The 23,664-nt window shown below is 36.4% G+C and overlaps 2 protein-coding genes across 2 annotated transcripts; one reads left to right on the top strand and one right to left on the bottom strand.

Annotated features, from left to right (window-relative positions):
• The first annotated feature begins 239 nt into the window (after positions 1-239).
• LOC149677278 (uncharacterized) lies at positions 240-2,684 on the top strand. Its single transcript, XM_089837280.1, has 2 exons — positions 240-2,158; positions 2,239-2,684. The coding sequence occupies exon 1, from the start codon at positions 401-403 to the stop codon at positions 1,562-1,564; it is 1,164 nt and encodes a 387-aa protein (XP_089693406.1). The 5' UTR covers positions 240-400; the 3' UTR covers positions 1,565-2,158; positions 2,239-2,684.
• A 16,537-nt stretch (positions 2,685-19,221) lies between these two features.
• Positions 19,222-19,545, bottom strand: LOC149677277 (barrier-to-autointegration factor A-like). Its single transcript, XM_089837263.1, has 2 exons — positions 19,420-19,545; positions 19,222-19,368 (listed from the first exon to the last, which is right to left on the bottom strand). Exons 1-2 carry the CDS (start codon positions 19,543-19,545, stop codon positions 19,222-19,224), a joined length of 273 nt encoding a protein of 90 aa, XP_089693389.1.
• Positions 19,546-23,664: the final 4,119 nt, after the last annotated feature.

Below are 23,664 nucleotides of genomic sequence, written 5' to 3'. Positions count from 1 at the left end.
TTTTTTATTTGTTACACGAAAAACGGTACAAGGAGGTTCATAAAATATTTTGGAAGTATCTGGCTCGTTTGATTGAATTTGATGCGTGGGGACGAAATGTTCCCATAGTTACTGACCGAGAGAAAGGTCTAATTAACGCAATTTCATCAAGTTGCCCTCAAGCAAAGATGAATGTTAGATTTTGTCAAAATCATATCCACCGTAACATTGATTTTTTCCTAAAAAAAGTTGCGATATTATAAAGGCGAGAACCGAGGAAGAATTTGAAATCCTATATGAAAACTTTTCTAAATCATGGTCGCAAGAATTTCTGAAATACATTAACGTAAACATTAAAAATGACTTGAAAAGAGGTGCTATAAAAGCGAAAACTCATCAGTTTGCTGCGTTCCAAAATAAAATGCCAACAAATAATCTTTCAGAAGCTTTTAACAGCCAGTTAAAAGCTGAAATCGGAAACAAAGAACAAAATGAAGATCATCTCATTCTTTTGCTGCATCAGATGCAAATGGATTATTTGCTCGAATTCAATAGATGCTACCGTGGACGTGGCGACTATCATTTAAAAGGGTCGGCGGTTGACTTGGATTTGCTTATCTCTATTAATGAAGCACAATTGAAAAGCGCAGAAAATTGCATTGAAGAAGTTCGTGCCACAATGCTTCGGTCTCAGGTAGAAGATTGTTACAGTAACACAAGAGAATTTGTGGCTTCTTTATGTGCTGAAAACAAACTCGTCTCTTTTGAACCAAATACTCAAGTATATGTTGTAAAAGAACCCTTTGACGAGGCCTCTGGTCAGACTTTTAATTTAATCAAAAACATGAAGTGCACTTGCCAAATTGAAGAATGTTATCATGTTTTAGCGGTAGCTAAAACAATGGGCGTGGGTGCGCACTCCTCAAAAAAATTATTAAACAGTAGTCTCACCAAGCTCATGAAAGGCGCCACAAAAAGTGGACGAAAAAAACCAAGGGCTATAGATTTTGACTACACTTGTACTGATGCTCCTGATTCTATAAACGCTATAAATAAAACAATACTGCACTCCACTCCTCTGAAGCAGGGAAAGATAAATCTGTCGGACAAAAGTTTGCGTATTAATTTTTCTACAGATGATGAACCGTCAATGAATTTCCCAAAAGACAACCATGAAAACCACAAAAATTCGCCTTTAAGTGGTTCAACAAAACGAAATAGGCGTGAAATTGAAGACAATTCACTTGAAAAGGTCTCCAAAAGGGTAAAGCTTGACGGGGATATCGACACAAACGAAGAACTTAATATTGAATTGGAAGTTGCCGATAAAGAAGGGCTGGAATTCAGTAAAGGGGATCTATGTAATGAAAAACATTTTGAGAGAAATAGATACACAATGAGCCTGAAGTTGGGAGAAGAGATTTATGATAAAGTAATTGAAATATGTATTGGGATTTTGGTTAAAACGTTGAAGCTAGAGAAACGAGTATTCGTATTAGATAGTGTGACTTTCATATCTTTGGTTGGTGCCTTGAGTAACGCTTGCACCAATAAAAAAAAGATTATTTTAACAATATTACATTGAAACTTTCATCATGTCTTCAAGAAGCTGAGGCTTTGAAAAAGGAAGTGTGGGCAATTTTGCTACCAAACACACCACTTGGAAAAGTAAATCACTGGCTGCTGGGATTAGTGTATCTAAAAGAAAAGAAAATATTTATTTTGGATAGTATGCTTCAAAAACCTTATGAGTTGCGTCACCATTTCAAATGCATATTGGTTTTATTAATGCTGGCATTCGACCGCCGTGGCGAAAAGCTGGAAGTCGATGACTGGTTATTAGGGGCTAGTACAGACTGTCCAGTTCAATTGTCCTCGCCTTCGGATGAGAAGTCATGGACAAATGACTGTGGTTTATTTATAGTATATTACATATTAGGCATTTTGAAAGGAACAAAAACTGAAATGCCGAATGACAGCCTTTCTGGTAGAAAGTGGGCGTTACGTCTCTTGTCTAAGACAAGTAATGAGGAATTTGAACAATTGCGTGTGTTTCACCAAATGAAATTTGGGGATCTAGAAAATCACAATTTATCAAAAGTGAGAGAATATATTTTGAAGCTTATCAAAGGAAAGACGGAATTAAAACTTTTAAGCCTTAAAACCGAAGAAGAAACTAGTAAGTGGTTAAAGGACACACCATCAATTAATTAAAACCTAAAATTAATCAAATACATTAGACCCTGGTATTATTTTTAGGGGGCTAGCAATCCCATTGAACTGCTCGAAGCTACTCAACATTAGCGAAAGAACAGGATAGCTGTGGCTAGAGACTGTCGTTCGGCCATTAAGGGGACCGAACCAAAACTCACCTATCCTACCCTATCGTAGTTACATTTTGAAGTTTGGGAGAAACGAGCCATTCCCATCGCCCAGAAGTTTCACTCACAGGAGGGTGCCACGATCATTCCCGACTCTTGAATCATTCTGAATTGTAAGGTACATTTCAAAAACAGAAATGGGCGTTCCTCTGAATGGTAAGTTGGTAAGGCAAACTATTTATGCGTGCGTCCCTTATGAAATTAAATTGTATCATTGTAATTCGATTATAAATGCAAAATAAAATTTTATTTTTTATGATATAAAAACTTGTGATTTTTTTAATTATCTATAAATTTCCTACTCTAACAATGCCTGTAATGCCATGGGAGAAGCAAACTCCACAGGGGCGGGACCAGCTTTAGAAGTACCTTCCCTCTAGGCTCCCGCGTGTAGCGAACGCGGGCCCCGTCTGGGCGTTGTCTCATGGCGGACCTCTTATGTCGACCCAGCCCCTGTGCGTTGATTTCTCAAATATTTACAGAATAGGTCTATTGGAACAGAATTTATAGTTCATTATGGTTAAGGGAACTTAAGACAAAAACCCATGTAACATGCATCCTGTGAAGTGTGGATCTTTATGTAAAAAGCCTGAGGAAGACTACTTTTCATTCCTTTGGCTGGATAAAGGGAGCGAACCGCCCCATCTCTTACTAGGGTTACCATACACTTATGGTTAAAAAAAAACTTCAACGAGAGGGCGCAGTGACGTCATAAGTTTCATACTGGAAAGTGGCAACAATGATGTTTCTAAATGGCTACTTTTTTATATTATAAAAGTTAAATTTAAGCCATTCGGAATCTTTAAAATCTATTTTTAGTAGGCCTAAAATAGCAGAGATTAAAACGCCATTCTTTCAGGAGATTTTTGCCAGTATATCCAAGGATATTTTGAGTGTTACCTCTGAACCAATTAATGACATTATGAAATAAATTGTTATTTCCACTTTTAAAAGTTTGAAACCTTCGTAGTATATTTGTTACGTAAATATTTCAACTTATTCGAATGAATAGGACAATGGATATTGCTTGAAGACCAACCGTCACCATAGGGAACTAGGGATTCATTTTCGTATACTTTGTATTTCCCGCCGATTGGTATTTGGACCAGACTTAGAAATAGCACACGTCCACTGGTCCTAAACCAGTTTATTAATTGCTTGGACTAGTTTTTTAATTCAAAAGTGGGGGTTACTGGTCCTCAGGACCAGTTTATTAATTGGAAATCTATAGGAGAACAAAGGCTGGGACCAGTCCTGAGACCAGTTAATTATTTCGGGGACTAGGGGGGTCACTGGTCCCAAGGACTAGTTTAAAAAATATCCTTATTTCCCAGACTGATGGAGAGGGCCATGGTCTAACTCTAAACCGAACGTCCGGGAGTCCGGGACTGCAATGGAAAGATGATGTTAAATCTCTACTGCTTTGTTGTCTAACAGATAAGATTTCCTGTGTTGTAGATTTCCTGATTCGGATTTGACTGTTGACATTGTCATTTGGAAGCGTTGCATCTGCTTTGACGAAAGTGTGATTTTTTGAGTGATTGTTAGAAATCTAGGTATTTTTTCCATCATGAAGCGAAGGGAGAAGAGACTAAGTAAATTAAGTCGGAGTTACGTTAAATCCAATTCGAATTCAAACACAACTGAAGACCATTCACCTTCAAAAGTTGATAAAAACATTGAAATTGCAACTGATGCCTCGATCTATAAAGACGAGTCAGCTTCAAAACCATATGAAATGGCAGCTATCGGCTCGATCTATAAAGACGAGTCAACTTCAAAACCATGTGAAATGGCAACTATCGGCTCGATCTATAAAGACGAGTTAACTTCTAAACCTAATGAAATGGCAACTAATGGCTCGATCAATAAAGACGAGTTAACTTCGAAACCTAATGAAAATGTAACTAATGGCTCGATCTATAAAGACGAGTTAACTTCAAAACCTAATGAAAAGGGAGATATAAGTATTCCCTTTCTCTCAAATGATGAATTGTCATCTGATTGTGAAGGTTTATTTTTTGGTTGTGGAAATTCTTTTTCTGATACAACACATGAGCATATTTTTTCTGTTTCGAATGAAGAATCATCAGAATCTGAGTTTAGCCATTTTGATTTTGAGCATGAATCAGATTCAACCTCTTTTAGTCCTGATAATAAATCACTTTTTAGCCCTACTAAACATTCAAAAACATTCATCGCCAAAGGTCAAAATGAATGTTCCATTAACACCTGCAATGTTGAAAGTTATAACAGCAGAAGCTCGGACATCCCCTCAGAGAATGTTAATCAGCCTCATAAATTACAGGGCATTACACGCCCATTTTTGGAAAATATTGATGAGCTATTGTCATTAGAAAAAGCTGAGGCTATATTAAGAGAGATTGAAGAAAGCAAGTTCTCGGGCCCAGTATTTAATGGTAGTATTCCAATAGATACAGAAATATAAAATGGAGATATTTTTGCCTTTTTTGTTCCTAAAAGAAATCTTTCCGCTGTATACATGGATGGTTATCTTTGGAAAGCCACATATAACAACAAACGAAAAAAACTTTCAGTTATACAAACATACCATTACATAAGAATTGATCACTCTGTAAAGGTGACAAGTGGTTTTAAAAAAGTATCATATTACTTGCGTGACAGTATTGCTTTAAATGACAATGCAATACTGATTCAGTATCAAGGCGAAGATAAGGTATTACAATCAAAATCAAGAAAAACAAAGGAATTTAAAAGGATATGCAAAACTACAGCTAAAAATTCGCATGTTATTGCAGATTCTATGAAACAGGAACCACCTGAAAAAAAGGAGCTTTTAGAAATATCATGTCCAGAGAATCCAAGCCAAATTTGGAAACTGTCCTAGCTTTTACAAGAGTATAGGTATATTGAAAAAGGGTCACTTAAGCAAAGTAATACTAAGATTCATGTCACATGACGAGGTTTTTGTAATTTTTGGCGCGCCTGAAGCAATAACCTTAGCTCAGAGAGTCTTAAAATCTTCTGCCAAAAAAAAAAGTAAAAAAGCTGAACTCTCATACAATACCTCTTTTCAAATTGTTGGATTTCGTGTCTCTGAGGTTGGTCTCACAAACTCAGAATTACCAGAGATGACTAAATTTCCTATTTTATTTCTATTACATGAAAACTCAAGTTCAGATACTGAATTTTTTTTTGGAAGCATTGTGTTTTTCCTATGCTTCAATTTAAAAAATGTGGAAGAAATATTATTATAAATACATACGACGAACAGAGAATTACTGATGCCATATCAAGAAACTGCCCCTTTACCAAAAAGAATATTAGGTATGGCCCAAAATATGTTAATGATGTGTCATCAAACACTGACATAAGCCCTTGTTACAGCAATCAACTTACTGATAGAAACATTGTGCAAAATTTGAAACCAGACGAATTAATTTTATCGTTGTATCTCATACAAATCAGCATTTTAAGGGAATTTAACAATATCTATGAAAACTTAAATGAGAAGAAAATTATGTCAAAATTACAAATAGTTTTGTCATGTGTTGAATTTGGCAATCCGCATGAAATTGTCCGCAATGTTAAACGGGGCACCTGCACCTTCAACACGAAAGCTAGTGGTTTTGAGGCTACGAAAACTAACGTCATTGGCTATGACCCCCACCACAAGGTACATGTCATTGAGAATCATCTATGCAAGAAAATAAACTCAAAATTTTCATTAGTAGAAATAGATAAAAATAAGTGTTCATGCAAGTCGCGCCATTGTTACCATATTGCAGCAGTGAAAAAAGGAACTGAAAAGGCCAATGAAATTCTTCGAAATAAAAAGGCCAGATCTAAAAATTTTAAAGATATTGATTTCGATGATGAAATGGATGTGGCGATTAGTAGGAATCAGGGAAATATTACATTTCATGGAGGAAACGAATTTCATGACTCTGAATTTGAAAATAATCTTATCGACGAAGAATCTGCAACACGGGTTCACAAATCAAATGTAAAAATACCTGAAGGCGAAGGTGGCGTACAAAAAATAGACCCAAGCATCAAAGAGTTACCTTCAGTACCAGAGTCGAAATGCAAATCCGTACCATTACTGGCTATTGCTATAGAACAGGATGAAAAATGTTTAACACGGCTGGTCATATCAAACGTAAAAATACCCGATGACCAAGGTGACTTACATAAAATCTGCACTAGCATCAAAGAAGTACCTGAACCAAAAGGCAATTCCATAACATTACAGGCTACTGGTGTAGAAAAGACCTGCAATCGAAAAAGGGACACAGAAACCGTTTTTAAAGCCAAAAAAGTTAAAACGTTCAACCAGGAAAAATCAGACATTGTTCAAGAATGGGATTTCGAATATAATGCCTCCAAAATAAAAGAAGTAAACGCAAAAGGTTACGAGGATATGGAAATAGTTCGAAGTGGTTGTTCTGGGAAGCCTGGTTTTATCCAGTGTGCAATGCAAACTTTGGTTGATCGTTTGGGATTTTTCAATAATGTTCTAGTCATAAGTCACGGAACATTTTCAAAACTGTTCAAAGTGGTAAAAACTATACACAATAATGAGCAAGAAATACATAAATCTCAAGTTATTTCTGAAGTACTGGCATTTCTACACAGAAATGAGGCTGGAAATAAAGATATTTTGGCCACTATTTTGCCACGCTGCACTGGTATTTTAAACACGCATTGGCTACTTGGATTGATTTGTTTAAATGAAAGAAAAATTTTTATTTTGGATGGTTTTGTCATGAAAACACCTGAACTGCAATGGCATTTCAAAACATTATTAGCCTTTGCAATGATGGCATTTGAAGATGCAGGAGTTAAATTGGAAATGAGAGAGTGGTCATTAACCAAAGCAATGGCCAGATGACAGCTGTTCATTTTTGATGTATTACTTTAAGTCTGTTTTAACTGCTACTAAAAGTAAAATTCCGAAAAATAAGTAGGAAGGTAGAAAATGGGTAGTTTACATCAAGTCAAAGTCAATCAGTGATAACACACAATTTGATCTAAAATCTAGAACCTACGATAATCAGAGAAAAATTTGTCTAGTTTTGAAATCATTGAAAATTATAGCTGATTTAAGAAATGACCTCCAATTTCTTTTACAGGAGACAGAAGAACAAACTTCCAAATTGATGGAGAAATACGTAAACCCAAATTTCACGATATGTGGCTTTGGACCAAAAAATTGCGTCTCAAGTAACAAAGCGGAGAAACAAATACTTTGTGTTGTGTGTAGAAATTGGTTTCATTTGTCATGCCAAAAACTTCGCAAAAATGCCAAAAAAAATTATTACCATTGTACGGATTGCAAAAAAAGAAAAGAAATAAACAATCTATAGTCGTTTCCATCCTTAGAAGGCCACAGAAAAATATTATAGGCGTAACTGTTCGATTAAAAATACCAATGGGCGTATACTACTTTTTTTGACCCTTTCTAAGGGTGTAAAAGACTATAGATCATAATAAGATATTTTTCAATTATAGAACTCAGTCCCAAAGGGTTTGAGCTTTACTTTAGTGGTGAATAATTCTCCAGGAATAATTTGAAGTATAGGTGGGACACCACTCACCAGTATTTGAGGTATAGTTCGGTCACCACTCACCACTATTTCAGATATACTTGGGTCACCACTCACCAGTATTTCAGGTAACTTTAATTTCTTTCCAATTTATGTTTTCAGTTAAATTTTGCCTCGTTCTTCAGTTCTGGTAAAGACAAGAAGGTTAACCAGTTGCTTAGTTTTCTGTTTTCAAAATACTTAATGAAAAATAAAAACTAAAATTGTTCTTATGTACTTTGTTACTTTTAATTATTTATATCAATTTCATAAACAAAAAGATGTGTTCTGGCTTATTATAAGAATGGTGTGTTAGGATTTTGAAGAAAGGTGTGAAAAACGAAGATTGGTCTGTTGTGATATTTAGGAATCTTAAATTTAGGCTTTTTTACATAGAAAAATGACTTTGAACGATTTAAATTTGGCGCTTGAGAGTGGCTGGATTACCCCATTGGTCAAAGTGAAATGAGGGCGCTACCTTGTGTTAGATTCTCGAAGCTGAAAAGGTGTGCCGTTTTGTGTTTTGCTAAGCCTCGGTGTTCCACGGGTATTCCAAGGGGAAATTGCTTATGGTGCGTGGCCGTTGTGAAAGTAGGTGTGCGCGGCGCACACTTATAACAAGCCCGTCGCTTACGCGAAGCCTGGCCTTTTCATAGGGATGGGTACCGGCTAAGGGAAAGGTGTGCAAGTTTTACCAGTTGTGAATGGGATGTTTGCCGGCAATGGGATCGAGGTGTGCTAGCTTCAAGTTCAGGCCGTTGTGAAAAGAAGGTGTGCCGGCGCGGATTTTCCAGCTGTCGCAAAACTTAAGCTAAGCCTCCGCCTTTGGAGGATTACTTTACCGGGAAAGGGGAGAGTTTTTCGCCGGAGGGATAGGAGATTTGCCGGCTTGTGAAAAAGTAGACAGGTGTGCTGGGAGTGTATGAGATAGGGGTGCTAGTATAGGAGGAAGTTGTGAAAGAATAGACAGGTGTTCTGGAATAGTTTAAGAAAAAGTGTGCCAGGTGTGCTATCGGAAAGGGTTGTGAAAGAAAGTATAAGTGTGCTGGGAGTAAATGAAAAAGGTGTGCTAGTATCGGAAGGGGTTGTGAAAGAAAGTATAGGTGTGCTGGGAGTAAATGAAAAAGGTGTGCTAGTATCGGAAGAGGTTGTGAAAGAATAGACAGGGGATCTGGAATAGTATAAGAAAAAGTGTACCAGGTGTGCTATCGTAAGGGGTTGTGAAAGAAAGTATAGGTGTGCTGGGAGTAAATGAAAAAGGTGTGCTAGTATCGGAAAGGGTTGTGAAAGAAAAGACAGGTGTGATGGGATAGTACAAGAACGACGTGAAGTGTAAAATAAGCGAGAAATATTAGTTTTTGTTTCCTTTACATTGAAAAATGAGTTTGAACGATTTAAATTTGGCGCTTGAGAGTGGCTGGATAACCCCATTGGTCAAAGTGAAATGAGCGCGCTACCTTGCGTTAGATTCTCGAAGCTGAAAAGGTGTGCCGTTTAGTGTTTTAATAAGCCTCGGTGTTCCACGGGTATTCCAAGGGGAAATTGCTTATGGTGCGTGGCCGTTGTGAAAGTAGGTGTGCGCGGCGCACACTTATAACAAGCCCGTCGCTTACGCGAAGCCTGGCCTTTTTCATAGGGATGGGTACCGGCTAAGGGAAAGGTGTGCAAGTTTTACCCATTGTGAATGGGATGTTTTGCCGGCATTGGGATCCTTCGATAGTGTAAGATCGAGGTGTGCTAGCTTCAAGTTCAGGCCGTTGTGAAAAGAAGGTGTGCCGGCGCGGATTTTCCAGCTGTCGCAAAACTTAAGCTAAGCCTCCGCCTTTGGAAGATTACTTTACCGGGAAAGGAGAGAGTTTTTCGCCGGAGGGATTGGAGTTTTGCCGGCTTGTGAAAAAGTAGACAGGTGTGCTGGGAGTGTATGAGATATGGATGCTAGTATAGGAGGAAGTTGTGAAAGAATAGACAGGTGCTCTGGAATAGTTTAAGAAAAAGTGTGCCAGGTGTGCTATCGGAAAGGGTTGTGAAAGAAAGTATAGTTGTGCTGGGAGTAAATGAAAAAGGTGTGCTAGTATCGGAAAAGGTTGTGAAAGAAAGTATAGTTGTGCTGGGAGTAAATGAAAAAGGTGTGCTAGTATCGGAAGAGGTTGTGAAAGAATAGACAGGGGATCTGGAATAGTATAAGAAAAAGTGTACCAGGTGTGCTATCGTAAGGGGTTGTGAAAGAAAGTATAGGTGTGCTGGGAGTAAATGAAAAAGGTGTGCTAGTATCGGAAGAGGTTGTGAAAGCAAGTATAGGTGTCCTGGGAGTAAATGAAAAATGTGTTCTAGTAACGGAAGAGGTTGTGAAAGAAAGTATAGGTGTGCTGGGAGTAAATGAAAAAAGTGTGTGCTAGTATCGGAAGGGGTTGTGATAGAATAGACAGGTGATCTGGAATAGTATAAGAAAAAGTGTGCCAGGTGTGCTATCGGAAGGGGTTGTGAAAGAAAGTATAGGTGTGCTGGGAGTAAATGAAAAAGGTGTGCTAGTATCGGAAGAGGTTGTGAAAGAAAGTATAGGTGTCCTGGGAGTAAATGAAAAATGTGTTCTAGTATCGGAAGAGGTTGTGAAAGAATAGACAGGTGATCTGGAATAGTTTAAGAAAAAGTGTGCCAGGTATGCTATCGGAAGGGGTTGTGAAAGAAAGTATAGGTTTGCTGGGAGTAAATGAAAAAGGTGTGCTAGTATCGGAAGATGTTGTGAAAGAAAAGACAGGTGTGATGGGATAGTACAAGAACGACGTGAAGAGTAAAATAAGCGAGAAATATTAGTTTTTGTTTCCTTTACATTGAAAAATGACTTTGAACGATTTAAATTTGGCGCTTGAGAGTGGCTGGATTACCCCATTGGTCAAAGTGAAATGAGGGCGCTACCTGGCGTTAGATTCTCGAAGCTGAAAAGGTGTGCCTTTTGCTAAGCCTTGGCACGCCGCCTTCGAGTCGACGGGGAAACGAGTCCCTCCCGTACCGGTTGTGAAAAGAAGGTGTGCCGGCGCGGCAGCGGATTTCCAGCTACCGCAGCCTACCGCAAAACTTACGCTAAGCTTCGGTCTTTCTAGGAATAGGCCTATAATGTTTTTTTTTGGATTTTAGTAAAATAAATTCGTTCCTTCATATTTTTGTTGATTTCATTAAAATCAGTGTGTACGGGCTGTGCTTATGTTAATTCTTTGTATTTGCGGAAATTAGTAGTCTGATAAAAACAACTTTTGAAAGGCGATGCGAAATAGGTATTTTAAGGCGTTGTGAAAAGTGTCCTGTTGTGAAAGGTGTGCCTTTTAGGGTCCATCCAAGTATACCTCATACGTAACTCTCCGTTTCCAACGTGGTTACGTTGAGAGAATCTGTGCTGATGTAAACATGGAAATTCCTCTACATTGGTTTAGTTTAAGGAAATATATCACACACCTTCACAATTAGTAGCATTTTGGTGAGATTAACAAATAATGAAACCCTGTATACCTCAGTCCTCATATATTTGTTTGTAGCAGGAAACGAAGCAGACTGCGTATTTTTGGAATACAGAGCTGGAAATGAGCTTTTTTTATCTTGAAAGGGGAAAGACTATATAAATACTATATTACATAGACAAACTAAAATACAACTTAAGCCTTGGCCGTAAAGAACGTTCAAAAACTTACTTTAAATGATATAAAAACCTCTGTTAACTGTAATTATTTACCTGAATTACTTTTCTAGACGAAAATTCGACCTGATAACGACCTATTTCTTATTAAGGGTGCTACAGTTAATTAGAAAATACATATAAAGGTGCTCAAGCTCGGATGAAATAGTAAAGTAATCTGTCAGCGTCTACTGCTAGATAGTCTGACTCAAAAGTAATTTTGACGTACTTCAGAATTAACTAAAATTAACATACTTAGAGTTAATTGATTTAAATTAAACTAGCCGATAGCACACCTTGAATACATAATTGTTAAATTAAGAGTATTCCGAAAAGTAACTTCGCTCTAGTTTTTCAGTTAGAGGTGGCTAAATATCACGAAAAACCCCATGTTAATCTCCATAGGAAAAATGGTAAAAGCATGTGAATTTTGCTTTAACGTTACAAAAGAGTATCAAGTCATTCTAGAGGGCCGGTAGGCCCTTCTAGATAAGATCCCACACCCTCCCGTAATGTTAAATGAAAATTCACAGATTTTCGCCGATTTTCCCATAGGAATAACATGGGGTTTTTGGTGCTCCTGTACATCGAATCATTTAAAAACTAAAGCGAAGTTACGTTTCGGAATACTTTCAAATTAACAAGTAACTATTCAAGGTGTGCCTTTTTCAAGTTTCATCAAAATTAATTAAGTCTAAGTATGTTAATTTAATTAAAAATGTAAGTACCTCAAAAAATTATTCTACAGCAGACGACGCTAATTGTTCATTACTCTACAGTAGACGACGCTAATTTGCCATTTCACCGCCTTGAAACTTTAACTTGATATTTTTCAATAAATATAACACTATATTTATTAAAAATTTCTCTGGCGGGTCTATTTTTCGTTTAATTATCTGTCTCGGTTGAAATTCTATACTTAAGATACCTTTTTAATTTATATTTTAGATGTTAGTTTCGACCAAGGCTTAAGTTGCCTTACTTAGGCCATGGATTTATAATAGAAGCTTACGCTTCATGGATATTTCACTGTAGCCTTCAGTAAGGCATAAGGATAGATGGATCAGTGTTGGAAATAAGGATTTTTTTAAAACTGGACCTGTGGCCTAGGTATTTCAATTAAAATAACTGGCCACGGTGCTACTCACTGTAAACGTACAAGGGCAGTGAACGCAATGTCATGGATAATTGTAATCGTAGAGTGGACTGTAAAAGATACGGATTTGATAGTTTAAAAATCGTGGCAGGATGTTGGTTTTGAAGTTGACTATAAAGCTCGGGTTCTAAAACGAATTGTGAGCCGTATCTTATAAGAACTAGTAGAAGTGAAAGACCATTTTTAACCTCGTCCTCTATGTGAAAAATTTCGCATTTCAGGCAAAAAATTGTTTTATAATAGATTAATACAAATGCAGACTGAAGGAACAGATATTATATAAAAAAGGACTTGGTTTGCCCAAGCCTGAAAAACAAAACGATAAGAGTTTTTTCCAGTTGACTGAAGCGCGGATATTTTATTTTTCTATATAATTTTAAAGACAATCCGTATTTTACTACTCTTTAGAATTTAATTCAATCTCCTGATTTTACTGCTAATGGATTTATTTCCTATAAATTAATTGAAAAAAAAATTACTTATCTCAGATTTTTCAACAATTCCATTTTCGTAAAATTTTATCATGAAATATCTGAGATAAGTAATTTTTTATTTCAATTAATTTATAGGAAATAAATCCATTAGCAGTAAAATCAGGAGATTGAATTAAATTCTAAAGAGTAGTAAAATACGGATTGTCTTTAAAATTATATAGAAAAATAAAATATCCGCGCTTCAGTCAACTGGAAAAAACTCTTATCGTTTTGTTTTTCAGGCTTGGGCAAACCAAGTCCTTTTTTATATAATATCTACAAGGGCCTACCGGCCCTGTAGAATACCAAACTCTCCCTCTTCCCAGGTTCGCTTTTGATTGACCTTAAAGCAATTTTACCATAGATAAGCACAAGGTCTTCACTGTCTTGACTGCTAAAAATTTAACATTGAATAACCTGATTTCTTTTGTATGTTTTCGACCAACTGAGAGGTCAAGGGAATGAAAACGCTGCCTCATCTTGAACCCCTAATGACTAATGCCATAAGCGGATAATAACAATAAGTGGGACATCAGGGGAAAATCCTGAATGATTTTTTCAGAGCGATTTGGCAATCGCGACATCCGAAAACGGAATTACGTCATTTCGGAACCGGAAAATTTAAAAGCCTTATGCGCGCGTAACGCGCCTATAGCTGTTAAAAGACAGTAGATAACGCCCCGCCCGCCGAGAGTAGATAACGCCCCGCCCGCCGAGAGTACCTACTAACAACATGCTTTAGAGAGTAGGGGTGACGGTATAGAACCCAAACTTTTACCACCCCTTCTTTCCCCCCTTTCATGGGGGGTAAAAATTTTGGTTCTATACCTTCACCCTTTAGGGGGGGAATGGGGGGATTGATGACGTCACGTAATGGTGGTAGGGGGAATAGGGAGGGAATTTATGACGTCACGTGATGGTGTTGGCGGGAAATTTGAATTATTGAGCCACCTGGTGGTGGTTTTCTTGATGACGTCACGGCTAATTTTTGATGACGTCACGTGGCTGGTACCTGTAGGGATAGGCTTATGCTATTGTAGGCTTATGCTATGGTAGATCCTGGTAGGCTTATGCTATAGTAGTTTCTGAAAGATAGGCTTATGCTAGGTTACTCTAGGCTTATTATTACAATCAGATTTTAAATCAAAAAACATTTAATTAGCGTGATAATAATATACATAATTAAGTTAAATGAATAATAAATTAGATAAATATTTAAAAAAAAACCTCCTCCTTAAACTTGATTCAAGCCATATTTGAAGATTTTTTTATACCGGACTAATAAAGCGCCGTTGGTAGGAAGTCGAACCCTGGAATGGAAATTCACACCAAGTTTCAATCTAGTTTGTTTATTTACAAGTTTCGTAGCATAAACAAACATTGCAATGCGAACTATCATCCCTTGTTGACATTAACCGCTTTCTACAAGCGCTTATCATGATTTCTAATTATTGACATAGGCCGTTTATTTACCATATGAGTTTCTCTATTCACGGTCACCGACCTCATTATTTACATTTCCTATCCTTGAAATAGGCCTATCAATAAAGAGTTTAAGTTGAAATAATTTCTAAAGTTTATATTTAGAAGTATTAAATTCGGATGTTAAGTTGAAATAACTCCTAAAATTTGGAATATGCTTATATATTTAGTTATATAGTATTATATTTGAATATAAATAACTCCCAAGATTTGGGTAAATGAAAAAGTATTAAATTTGAATACGCGTGTATGACAAGGGTTATTTACCACGTTGCCGAATATGACGCTTATGCCTAACATTGACGCCATGATTGATTCACTGACGCCATAGGAGGACACGTCATGTACGCCGCAACAATATTGGGGGAAAAATGTTTGACTCACTGGCGCCATAAGAGGAAAAATGCGGTGGACGCCATGTCTGATTCATTGACGCCATATTTATTGGTGCCAGATCATGTGCCATCTGGCACTGGCTGACGCCATGACCTCAAAGCAACACTTTCTATCTACTCGTGTCAAATTTGTTTTTATTTTATTGCTTATGTGTTAATCATACAAGATTCATAATTCAATACAGCTCCGCCCAGAGAGGACATCAATTTCAATGCAATTCCGCGACCTCGTACGTGTCAAATTTAATTTTAATTTAATGTTTACCTGTTAATTTTACAAGTTCAATAATTTAATGCAGCTCCGCCCAGAGAGGAAAAAAGATCTTCCAAGGATATTCCGCAACCTCGAACGTGCCAAATTTGTTTTCATTTTATTGTTAACGTGTGAATACAGATAACTTCATTTTCCTTTTCACCCTTCCTTTAACAATTTGTGCGTGAAAAAAAATTAACTTTCGCACGATCTTCAAAAACATGGTTTTTAAACTGAACTAATAATTTCACATTACAGACAAATTAAAACCAGGGGTGCACAATTTAAAACATGGAGCGGTTGTGGAGTATGTGGAAAACTTCATTCCGGACTTAAATTTCCATGAACTCAAAAAAGGAACTAGAAAACTTATACGATGATGTAAAATTGCCCAGAAAAGCGTTTTACGTCTGTTCAAATTCAGAATATTCTCAATATTCTTATGGCAAGGTCAGCCATTTAAGAAAAGATAAAGAAAGGATCAACATTACTTTTCGTCACGTAGGGAATAAACACAGAATAAAAATGCTGTAAAATAAACACTATGGTAATGGCAATACCGTATGCCATCAAGATGATGTTAATTTAATAGCGCGTCCTCCCTGTTTTTGATACCTTCAACCGTACTTTTTTTCTAAACAGTGGAACTAACAGTTTTAAGTATTAACTGTTCGTGTATTCAGGGGCGTTCGCAGCTTTTAAAATAACAGCTGCAGAGGTTGTTTCGAAGACAGTCTTTACCGTTGATTATATTGTAGGGGTCAATGGAAAAAGCAGCACTATATGATGTTTTAATACCTATAAATCACAGTTGCATAAAATGTGCGTTGCTGTAAAAGTAACAGCAAAATATGTGGTTTTAAACTCACTAAGCACTGTGGATTAAAACGTGGTTTGCTGTGAAAATAAAAAAACATCATACTGTTTCAAACCGCTTATGGCACACTAAAAAAATAGTGTTGCTGTATAAAAATAACAGCTCTTGGAACAGTTTTAAATCCCGGAGCTAATTTTGATTAAGACGCTTTTTGCTGTTAAACTAAAAGCACTCCTAACCTTTATTAAAAACATTAAGCTCTGTTGGTTAAGATGCAACTTGTTATTTATATAAGACGACTAGCTGTTTTTAACAGACTGTCCATTAGGGTAGATTTATACTGGTTGCTGTAATACACTCTAAGAAAATGCGGTGTGCTTTAACTCCTTTAAAAGTAGTTTATATGGGTCCAAATTTGACACCATTACAGGTGTTCATTTACACTCCAGAAAGGGTTTAATAAAACTTATTTGAGCAAATTTTTTAGATAAGACGAATAAATTTGACTGGTTTTGCGCTCGTGCACCCATATATTTCAATCGATTTTCTGTTTGAGTCAGGCTCAATTGAAATAAATGGTTGTGAAAATATATTTCCACTACATTTCGCAACTATTTAAAAAGTTTTTTCAGGTTTGAAAGCAAATTTTCAAATATTTTGTGCCTTTTTTCAACCTATAAAAAAGGCAATTTTTAAAGGATCTAGTTTGGCACGTTTTGATGTTATGAATTTATTACAAAAATTGCGATTTCTATAGAGGGCGCGATGCATGTAAAATTCCTATTAACCGTCGATTCTTGTTAGCCGTACTAACTCAAGATGTCTTCGATGCTGAAAGGTTCTTTACACTAATGACATACTGACTATTCACATGAAAGGCGAAATTTAATTGAAAAATCATCACTATTGTAAATCGAAAAGAATTTAAGATATGTTCATATTATATTATATTATATCCCTATAGCGAACCTAACGCTAAATAAATTATGTATGTTTGCTTTTTTGTCGCCAAGTATTTCACGCGATGTTTTGGACTTTTTCTATTTAATATTGCTATGACCTAACCTATTAATATCTAAAAGCAAGTTATTACTATTTGTCGGCAAGTGTTACCGTTACAGTTTTCATGCTTATTCATTGGCTAAACGCAGGATATTTGCAACTCATGGCCTTGCGTTTTGCTAACCAATAGCGATTTGAATGTTCCGTGTCGGTGTTATTCTTCAGAGAGCAATTTATTGTTACAAAGAAACGGTAAAATTCCACCAGTAATTGTAAAATGCTTGCTTGAAAGGCCGTAGTCTTCGTAATAACCAATAATTGTGTGGCAGATTGGATTTTGTAACCTCGGTTAATGCCAAGCATGAAAAATAGAAATCCATTTTCTCTGTCTAAAATAACAACTTTCGAAATAGACGACTTTAACAATTCTTTAAGACATCGGACCAATGAATGTGGAGATGAAAAAATTTTATGTGAATAATTGAGAATTGCGCCCACCAACGCGTTCACTAGGAGAAGTGAAATATACGCCCAAAGAAATGAAACAGCCACAGCTTCGCAGTCTTAACACCTTGATTTTGGCGGGGAAACTCTGATTAATTCATACTTACGTACATCGTTATAACCAGGTGGCGTTAAGACGAAATTGGAATTAGTTTATGGTCTTTCTTGTGGGCTTACTTTAAAATTCAATCGCATGGCTCATTTTACTAGGGTTTCGCGACACCTTTTACTAGAAAGGACCACTTCTGCTATATTTTCAGGTGTAATAGGTATTACGACTATGGGATTCATGTAATTTTAGAAGCAGGAATAGAGAACGGTTCGCCTTTACTTCAGTGCGACTCATTCAACAAATAACGAAAATTTTACATTGGTTCACTTGAACTGCGCTGACGGAAACGGGGAACCCGATGATTGGTGGTGTTTACATTCAACGAAGCTAAGCACTTGGCTATCATGATAACATTAGATAAAATATTTATCGGTTTAAAAATTGTAGATCGATTATGGGAACGCATATTTCTTAGCTTCTTAGGGAAATAATAGCTAGTTAGTGCAATCTCTTGATAACATAAGAAAGATACTAAATAAATGCAAAATTCCGTATTAGATAAGTCACCTGCATATTTTCAATTCAAAAGTTTCGACTCGTATTAGGCGAACTAATATCTAAAGCACGTTACATAAGATAAGAAAAGATTTCATTTTTATCGGTTCAAAATTGCAAATGTTTTATGCGAAATATCTATTAGTTTCGGTTTGAATGTAGATAGAGGATTCATAACATGTACACAAGGAGACCTCTATTGTATGTGAACGAATATCTAGGTTTGGTTTGCCTCAGGCGATATAATGACTTATCAATGCACTCATTATTACATAAGATGACTTTTTATCCTTTGAAAATTGCAGATCCAGTATGTGAACAAATATCTCTAACCTTCTATTTGTCTAAAGCAAAATAATGGCTTAAGAATATTTAAAGAATATCACATCTTCATTTAGGTTTGGTTTCATATTGAAAAGCGAAATAAGTTCAAATATGGTAATTTTAATAATGAACAATTTGCAGATAAAATAATTGAACGAAGAATAATTAGCCTTTGTTTTGGTTAGGCGAAAACTAAAAAAAGGTTAATTAGGCAGTGTTTATAATAACATAAGTTAACGGCGTATTTAATCTTTTATAAACTTCCAGATAAAACTACCTTTGGTTACTAAACATAAACGTAGTAAAAATAGATATTTTATCTGTTGAAAATTTGCAAGACCTCTGGCCTTTTGCTATGTATTTTTGTCATCCGATGGGGAAATGCTATACAGGCAATGTGTAAGATTACATAAGATGATTGCATATGTTTCACTCTTTATTCCCACTAAAGCTAAACAGTTAAATTTCTAGAAGTGAACTCAACATTTCAGTTTTTATACTACACCTAAAAATTATATATTCGTTAATTTTTGACATTTAAAATATTTAAAACACTTATATTTCAATACGTAAAATTCTTAAACTCGTTGAAGGCATTATTAAATTTGAAAGGCTTATAGAAAAGCCATTGCATAATCGCTCAAGGCGTTGTAACAGTCAGTGGAATGTTTTGAATTAGCGCCACCGATATCTTTTATCCAGTCTGTGAAAAGTTCCTTCGATTTTTTTAGCAAAAGATATTGTCCGAAAACCATGTAAGCCTGAAACAGAAACTTTCATTGTGTTAATTCACAATTTTTTTAAATGCTCACCTTTTCAAAACCATGCTTTTCTAAGCGGTGACGAATTGCAGGACCTATACCGGGTATAGCGTGTACAGGTTTGTTGTCCATTGGTTCACTAACAAATTTCTGATGTTTCTTAGAAGTCGATGACATATTTGTTTATATAATGTGAGACAAAAATTGACCGTCCGTTGAACGTCCGTACGGTTAAAACAGTGATCGAAAGTTTCTTTCGGAAAATATTTAGCGCACCACGTAGTGAGTAATTCAAATACCTCGTACCTACAGTAGAGATGTATCTTGATCCCCACCATTTAATCCCCTTTGGTAAGGGAAATTTTAAATACCCAGCAGTTGTTTACCTTTTTATAATTAGCGATGGTAACGTGAAATTTTACGCATTTATTATAAAATCCTGGTAAAGAGCAGCCGTCATAAATTTTGGATACAAAACATTCCCAAATCACACGCACTGTGAAATTAAAGTTGCATACCAATTTCACAATTTAACGTTAGGAAATTTTTGTAAATGGAAGAAATTGCCTTCTTCGAAAAATGGCTCAATTATTTGATATTGTTAAAGCGTCATGAAAATGAAGATTTAAGAGATATTGGACGTAAAGCGCACCTGTTCGTTGAATTCTTCAATTGCTAATGTATTTTTTTCAAATCTCGAAATTTTTAGGGTTTTTGTTTACGCTGTATACCATGTCAGAAGTGACAGCGAATTAGCTATAAACGACAACGAGAGACAAATCAGTCGAACTCTTGATAGATTTCTAAGCGTTGAAAACGGTGATGTTATAGTCCGTGAGCCAGGCGCCAAAAAATTACTTTTGAGTATCAACTCGGGGGACCAGAAATATTTATGTTTTCTAGTTAGGGGGTCACATGGGGATGGTGAAAACGCGTGATAGCAATCTCGGTCGCCCAGCTATACAAGATGGCGGCCGATCCAAGATGACGTCGCGCGTCTTTCTTTAAACGCCTATTACGTTTGACCTATTGATCCGATTACAATGAAACTAATTTTATTCGATAGATTATATATATATGGCTAAATATTTTGTCTTGTGAGTGAGTTATTTTTTAAAACCAGCGATTTGCCGTCAAATTTAAAAAATACATTTTACATCATTATTTTAATCGATTTCTGCAACGCGACGTGCTTAATATTCACTATTAATTTTTGTCTGGAGTACGGTGAAATACAATGGTCTTCAAGCTTTCACATGATTTAAATTTTGAACGATTATGAAATATACATTACAATTTATAAGCTCTTTTTTGAAGTTAAAAGGGAAGTGCCGTCACTCGCGTTATTGCAGCTTTTTCAAGTTTGTCTTAGTTCAATGTTTTACTTTGAATTTAGCTTTTGTTTAGAGTATCTTATACATACAATAAAGTTTTATCCAATAGCTTGAGGGCTAAAGTTCTCAGTACGCAGGGGTTATCATGGTTCCGAGTAGGACAGTAAATTACCGATAATTTACCAAATACCGCGTAAATTACCGATTTATATCTTACCGTAATTTTAAAACGGTAATTTACCGGAAAATTACGTAAATTACCGCGGTAATAAGGCAGTGAAAGTATAAAATACCATAAATTACGGTAATTTTTGTTATTCCAAAATTTTAATCGGTAATTTACCCGGTAAACTACCATTTTTAAAAATTACGGTAATTTCACATCTCTAGTTCCGAGTAATAAAAGTAATAAAATTGACCCCATCGTCGTCCATTTACGGGTTGGTGTTAAATTCTATAGGGAGGTTTCGAAACTTAAAGTGAGTGTAAAGACCAAAATATAGGGTGGATCACCAAATTACCACATTTTAACTACAGGTTTATTAAATAGGGTAAATTGGCGCTAGTTACGTTTTTGGCCCCAAAATTTGAATTGCCTTATATACTCCCTTTAACAATAACACATCACTCTCTTGGAGTCAAACCAAGATGAAGCAGACACAAGATTAATTTTTCACGCAAAACACGCAGAGAAGAACTACCCGACCATTATAATAGCATCAGACGACACTGACGTCCTCATTTTATGCCTAGCGTTCAGTTCCAAAATTTCAAGTAACATTTATGTTAGGAGAGGCACGAAGGATAAAGTAAGAATCGTTGACGTAGGAAAAGTTGCTGCAGCTTTAGTATCAGATACGTGCGACGCTCTTCTTACCTGGACTGGTTGTGACACAGTGAGCGCCCTCTCAGGTCAAGGAAAGCTCAAAGCGTTCAAGTGCATATCACAAGATGCAAGTATCAGGCAAGCCGTATCGGATCTTGGTTTAAAGTGGGAGCTTACTGAAACGCACATGGCCTCAATTGAAGCGTTAACTTGCCTAATTTACTGCTCCAAAACCAAGTTCGTTCATGTTAACGCTTTACGATATCAAATGTTCCGCGCCAAAAATGGAAACATTGAATCGGAACAAATACCTCCTTGCAAAGACACCCTTCACCAGCACACGTTACGCGCTAATTATCAAGTTGCAATTTGGCAGCGAAGTTTAATTGGCTCTCCCGATATACCAGACCCGGCTGCAGGCCATGCATGGAAACTTAACGACAAGGTACAACTAGAAATAAATTGGATGGTTGTCCTCCAAGCTCCGGAAGCTGTATTAAATTTTATGGCTTGCAACTGCACTAGAAATTGTCGTCCCCTAGACTGCGCTTGCATTTTAAACAAGCTGAAATGCACAGCCGCATGCAAACTTCAAGAATGCTCTAATATGGAGATAAAAGAACCTTTGTACACTCTACCTAATGAAGACTCTGATGAAAGCGATGACGATTAATTTTTTATTATGCACATATGTACACTCTAAGAAAAAAAGGTTCTACTTGGCCGAGAAAAGGGTTCTTAACGCTTGTCCCCTATTTTAAACCCTTTTTTGATCTACAAAGAACTCTTTGATATGAGTTCTCTATAAAGCCCTAAGGAGTTCATCTACGATCCGAGCTGGGGTTTTTCTTTGAACCAAGTTAGTTTCTTTTGGAACCGTATTAGGTTCCTCCCTGATTCATGTGGCGTGTGCATCAGAACCTTGTTCAGTTGTAATCGGAACCATGTGTAGTTTGACTGAGAACCGTGTTGAGTTCGACTCTGAACCCCGCTTCGTACGGCTAAGAATTGTATTGCGTTAAACCCAGAACCCGGTTTAGTTCGACCCAGAACCCTGTTTAGTTATAATCAGAACGCTGTGTAGTTCGACTCTGAACCCTATCGGGTTTGCCTCTGAATCCTGTCGAGTTTGACTCTGAACCCTGTCGAGTTAGCCTAAGAACCGTGTTGCAGTCAACCCAGAACCCGTGTAGCTCGAATCTGACTCCGGTTTAGTTCAAATCTGAACCTGATTTATTTGGACTCAGAACCCTCGTTTGTTTCAAATCCGTTGGAAATATATTATTGGGAGAGGGCAAACCCATTCTTGCAACGTCATAGGCTTATATCTCTTACCTCGATTCCATCCCCCTAACGGGGGAATTTCAGCATCGCGCCTACAAACGCTCCCGTAAGTAGAGGTATAAAATGACGTCGGATGTTTTTTCCCTCCCTGACAAACGCCCTCTCCCTATAGCATATGACCACCTCATAGAGGTTCTCATTTTAACAGTGTTAGGTTGCAATCATGACAATGATATTCAATTTTTCTCTCTTGGTGACTCTTTAAAAACACTTCACCATGAAGTATAAGTTTACGCTATATATAAATGTAGTAAAGCTGAATTAAAGAGTAAACACCAAATTTGATATATTAATATAAAATCATTTCTTGGAATATTGAAATGAAACAGAGCTTTGTAGCTACAAAACTACTAAAGGAATCGTAATGCTGAAACATATTTAACATATTTTCATTTAATATTCAGCAATAAGAAAATGTTATGATTTTGCAAGAGATCTATTCATCCTACTCGCTTTATATTAACCTTGTGTTTCTATTCATATGCAATCTTCATTACACGTTCTATATAAACTTTCACTTGTGCCGTTCCAAAGAAAAGAAGATTATCTTAAATAATTAAATAAATATTAACTGATATTAATTTTTTTAATCGTCAGTATTTTACCTTAATTCTAGTTAAGCCGTTTTAAGAAACATTATTCTTAAAATGAATTTAAACATAGCTATTGTTGACGTTTGACTTCTAGCGTATAGCGTTTTCACAATTTTTGGAAATTAAGGGTATATAAAGCGATTCATTCACAAATGATAAAAATGAGAGCAATTGCGTTAGCATTTGGTGGAAGCCTTGC

The sequence above is a fragment of the Phalangium opilio genome, unplaced genomic scaffold, assembly GCF_054372755.1.
Source record: "Phalangium opilio isolate 3A_F unplaced genomic scaffold, DU_Popi_V2 ptg000043l_1, whole genome shotgun sequence".
In the NCBI taxonomy this organism is placed as follows: Eukaryota; Metazoa; Arthropoda; class Arachnida; order Opiliones; family Phalangiidae; genus Phalangium; species Phalangium opilio.
This window is presented reverse-complemented; position numbering and strand designations above follow the sequence as displayed.

What these genes read in the sequence shown, in the direction of transcription:
- LOC149677277 (XM_089837263.1), bottom strand. Translation starts at nt 19,545, where the DNA reads ATGTCATCGACTTCTAAGAAACATCAGAAATTTGTTAGTGAACCAATG. An exon ending in AAAAGCATGGTTTTGAAAAG is followed by an intron (nt 19,369 to 19,419) that starts GTGAGCATTTAA and finishes TTTCTGTTTCAG; the next exon opens with GCTTACATGGTTTTCGGACA.
- LOC149677278 (XM_089837280.1), top strand. Translation starts at nt 401, where the DNA reads ATGCCAACAAATAATCTTTCAGAAGCTTTTAACAGCCAGTTAAAAGCT.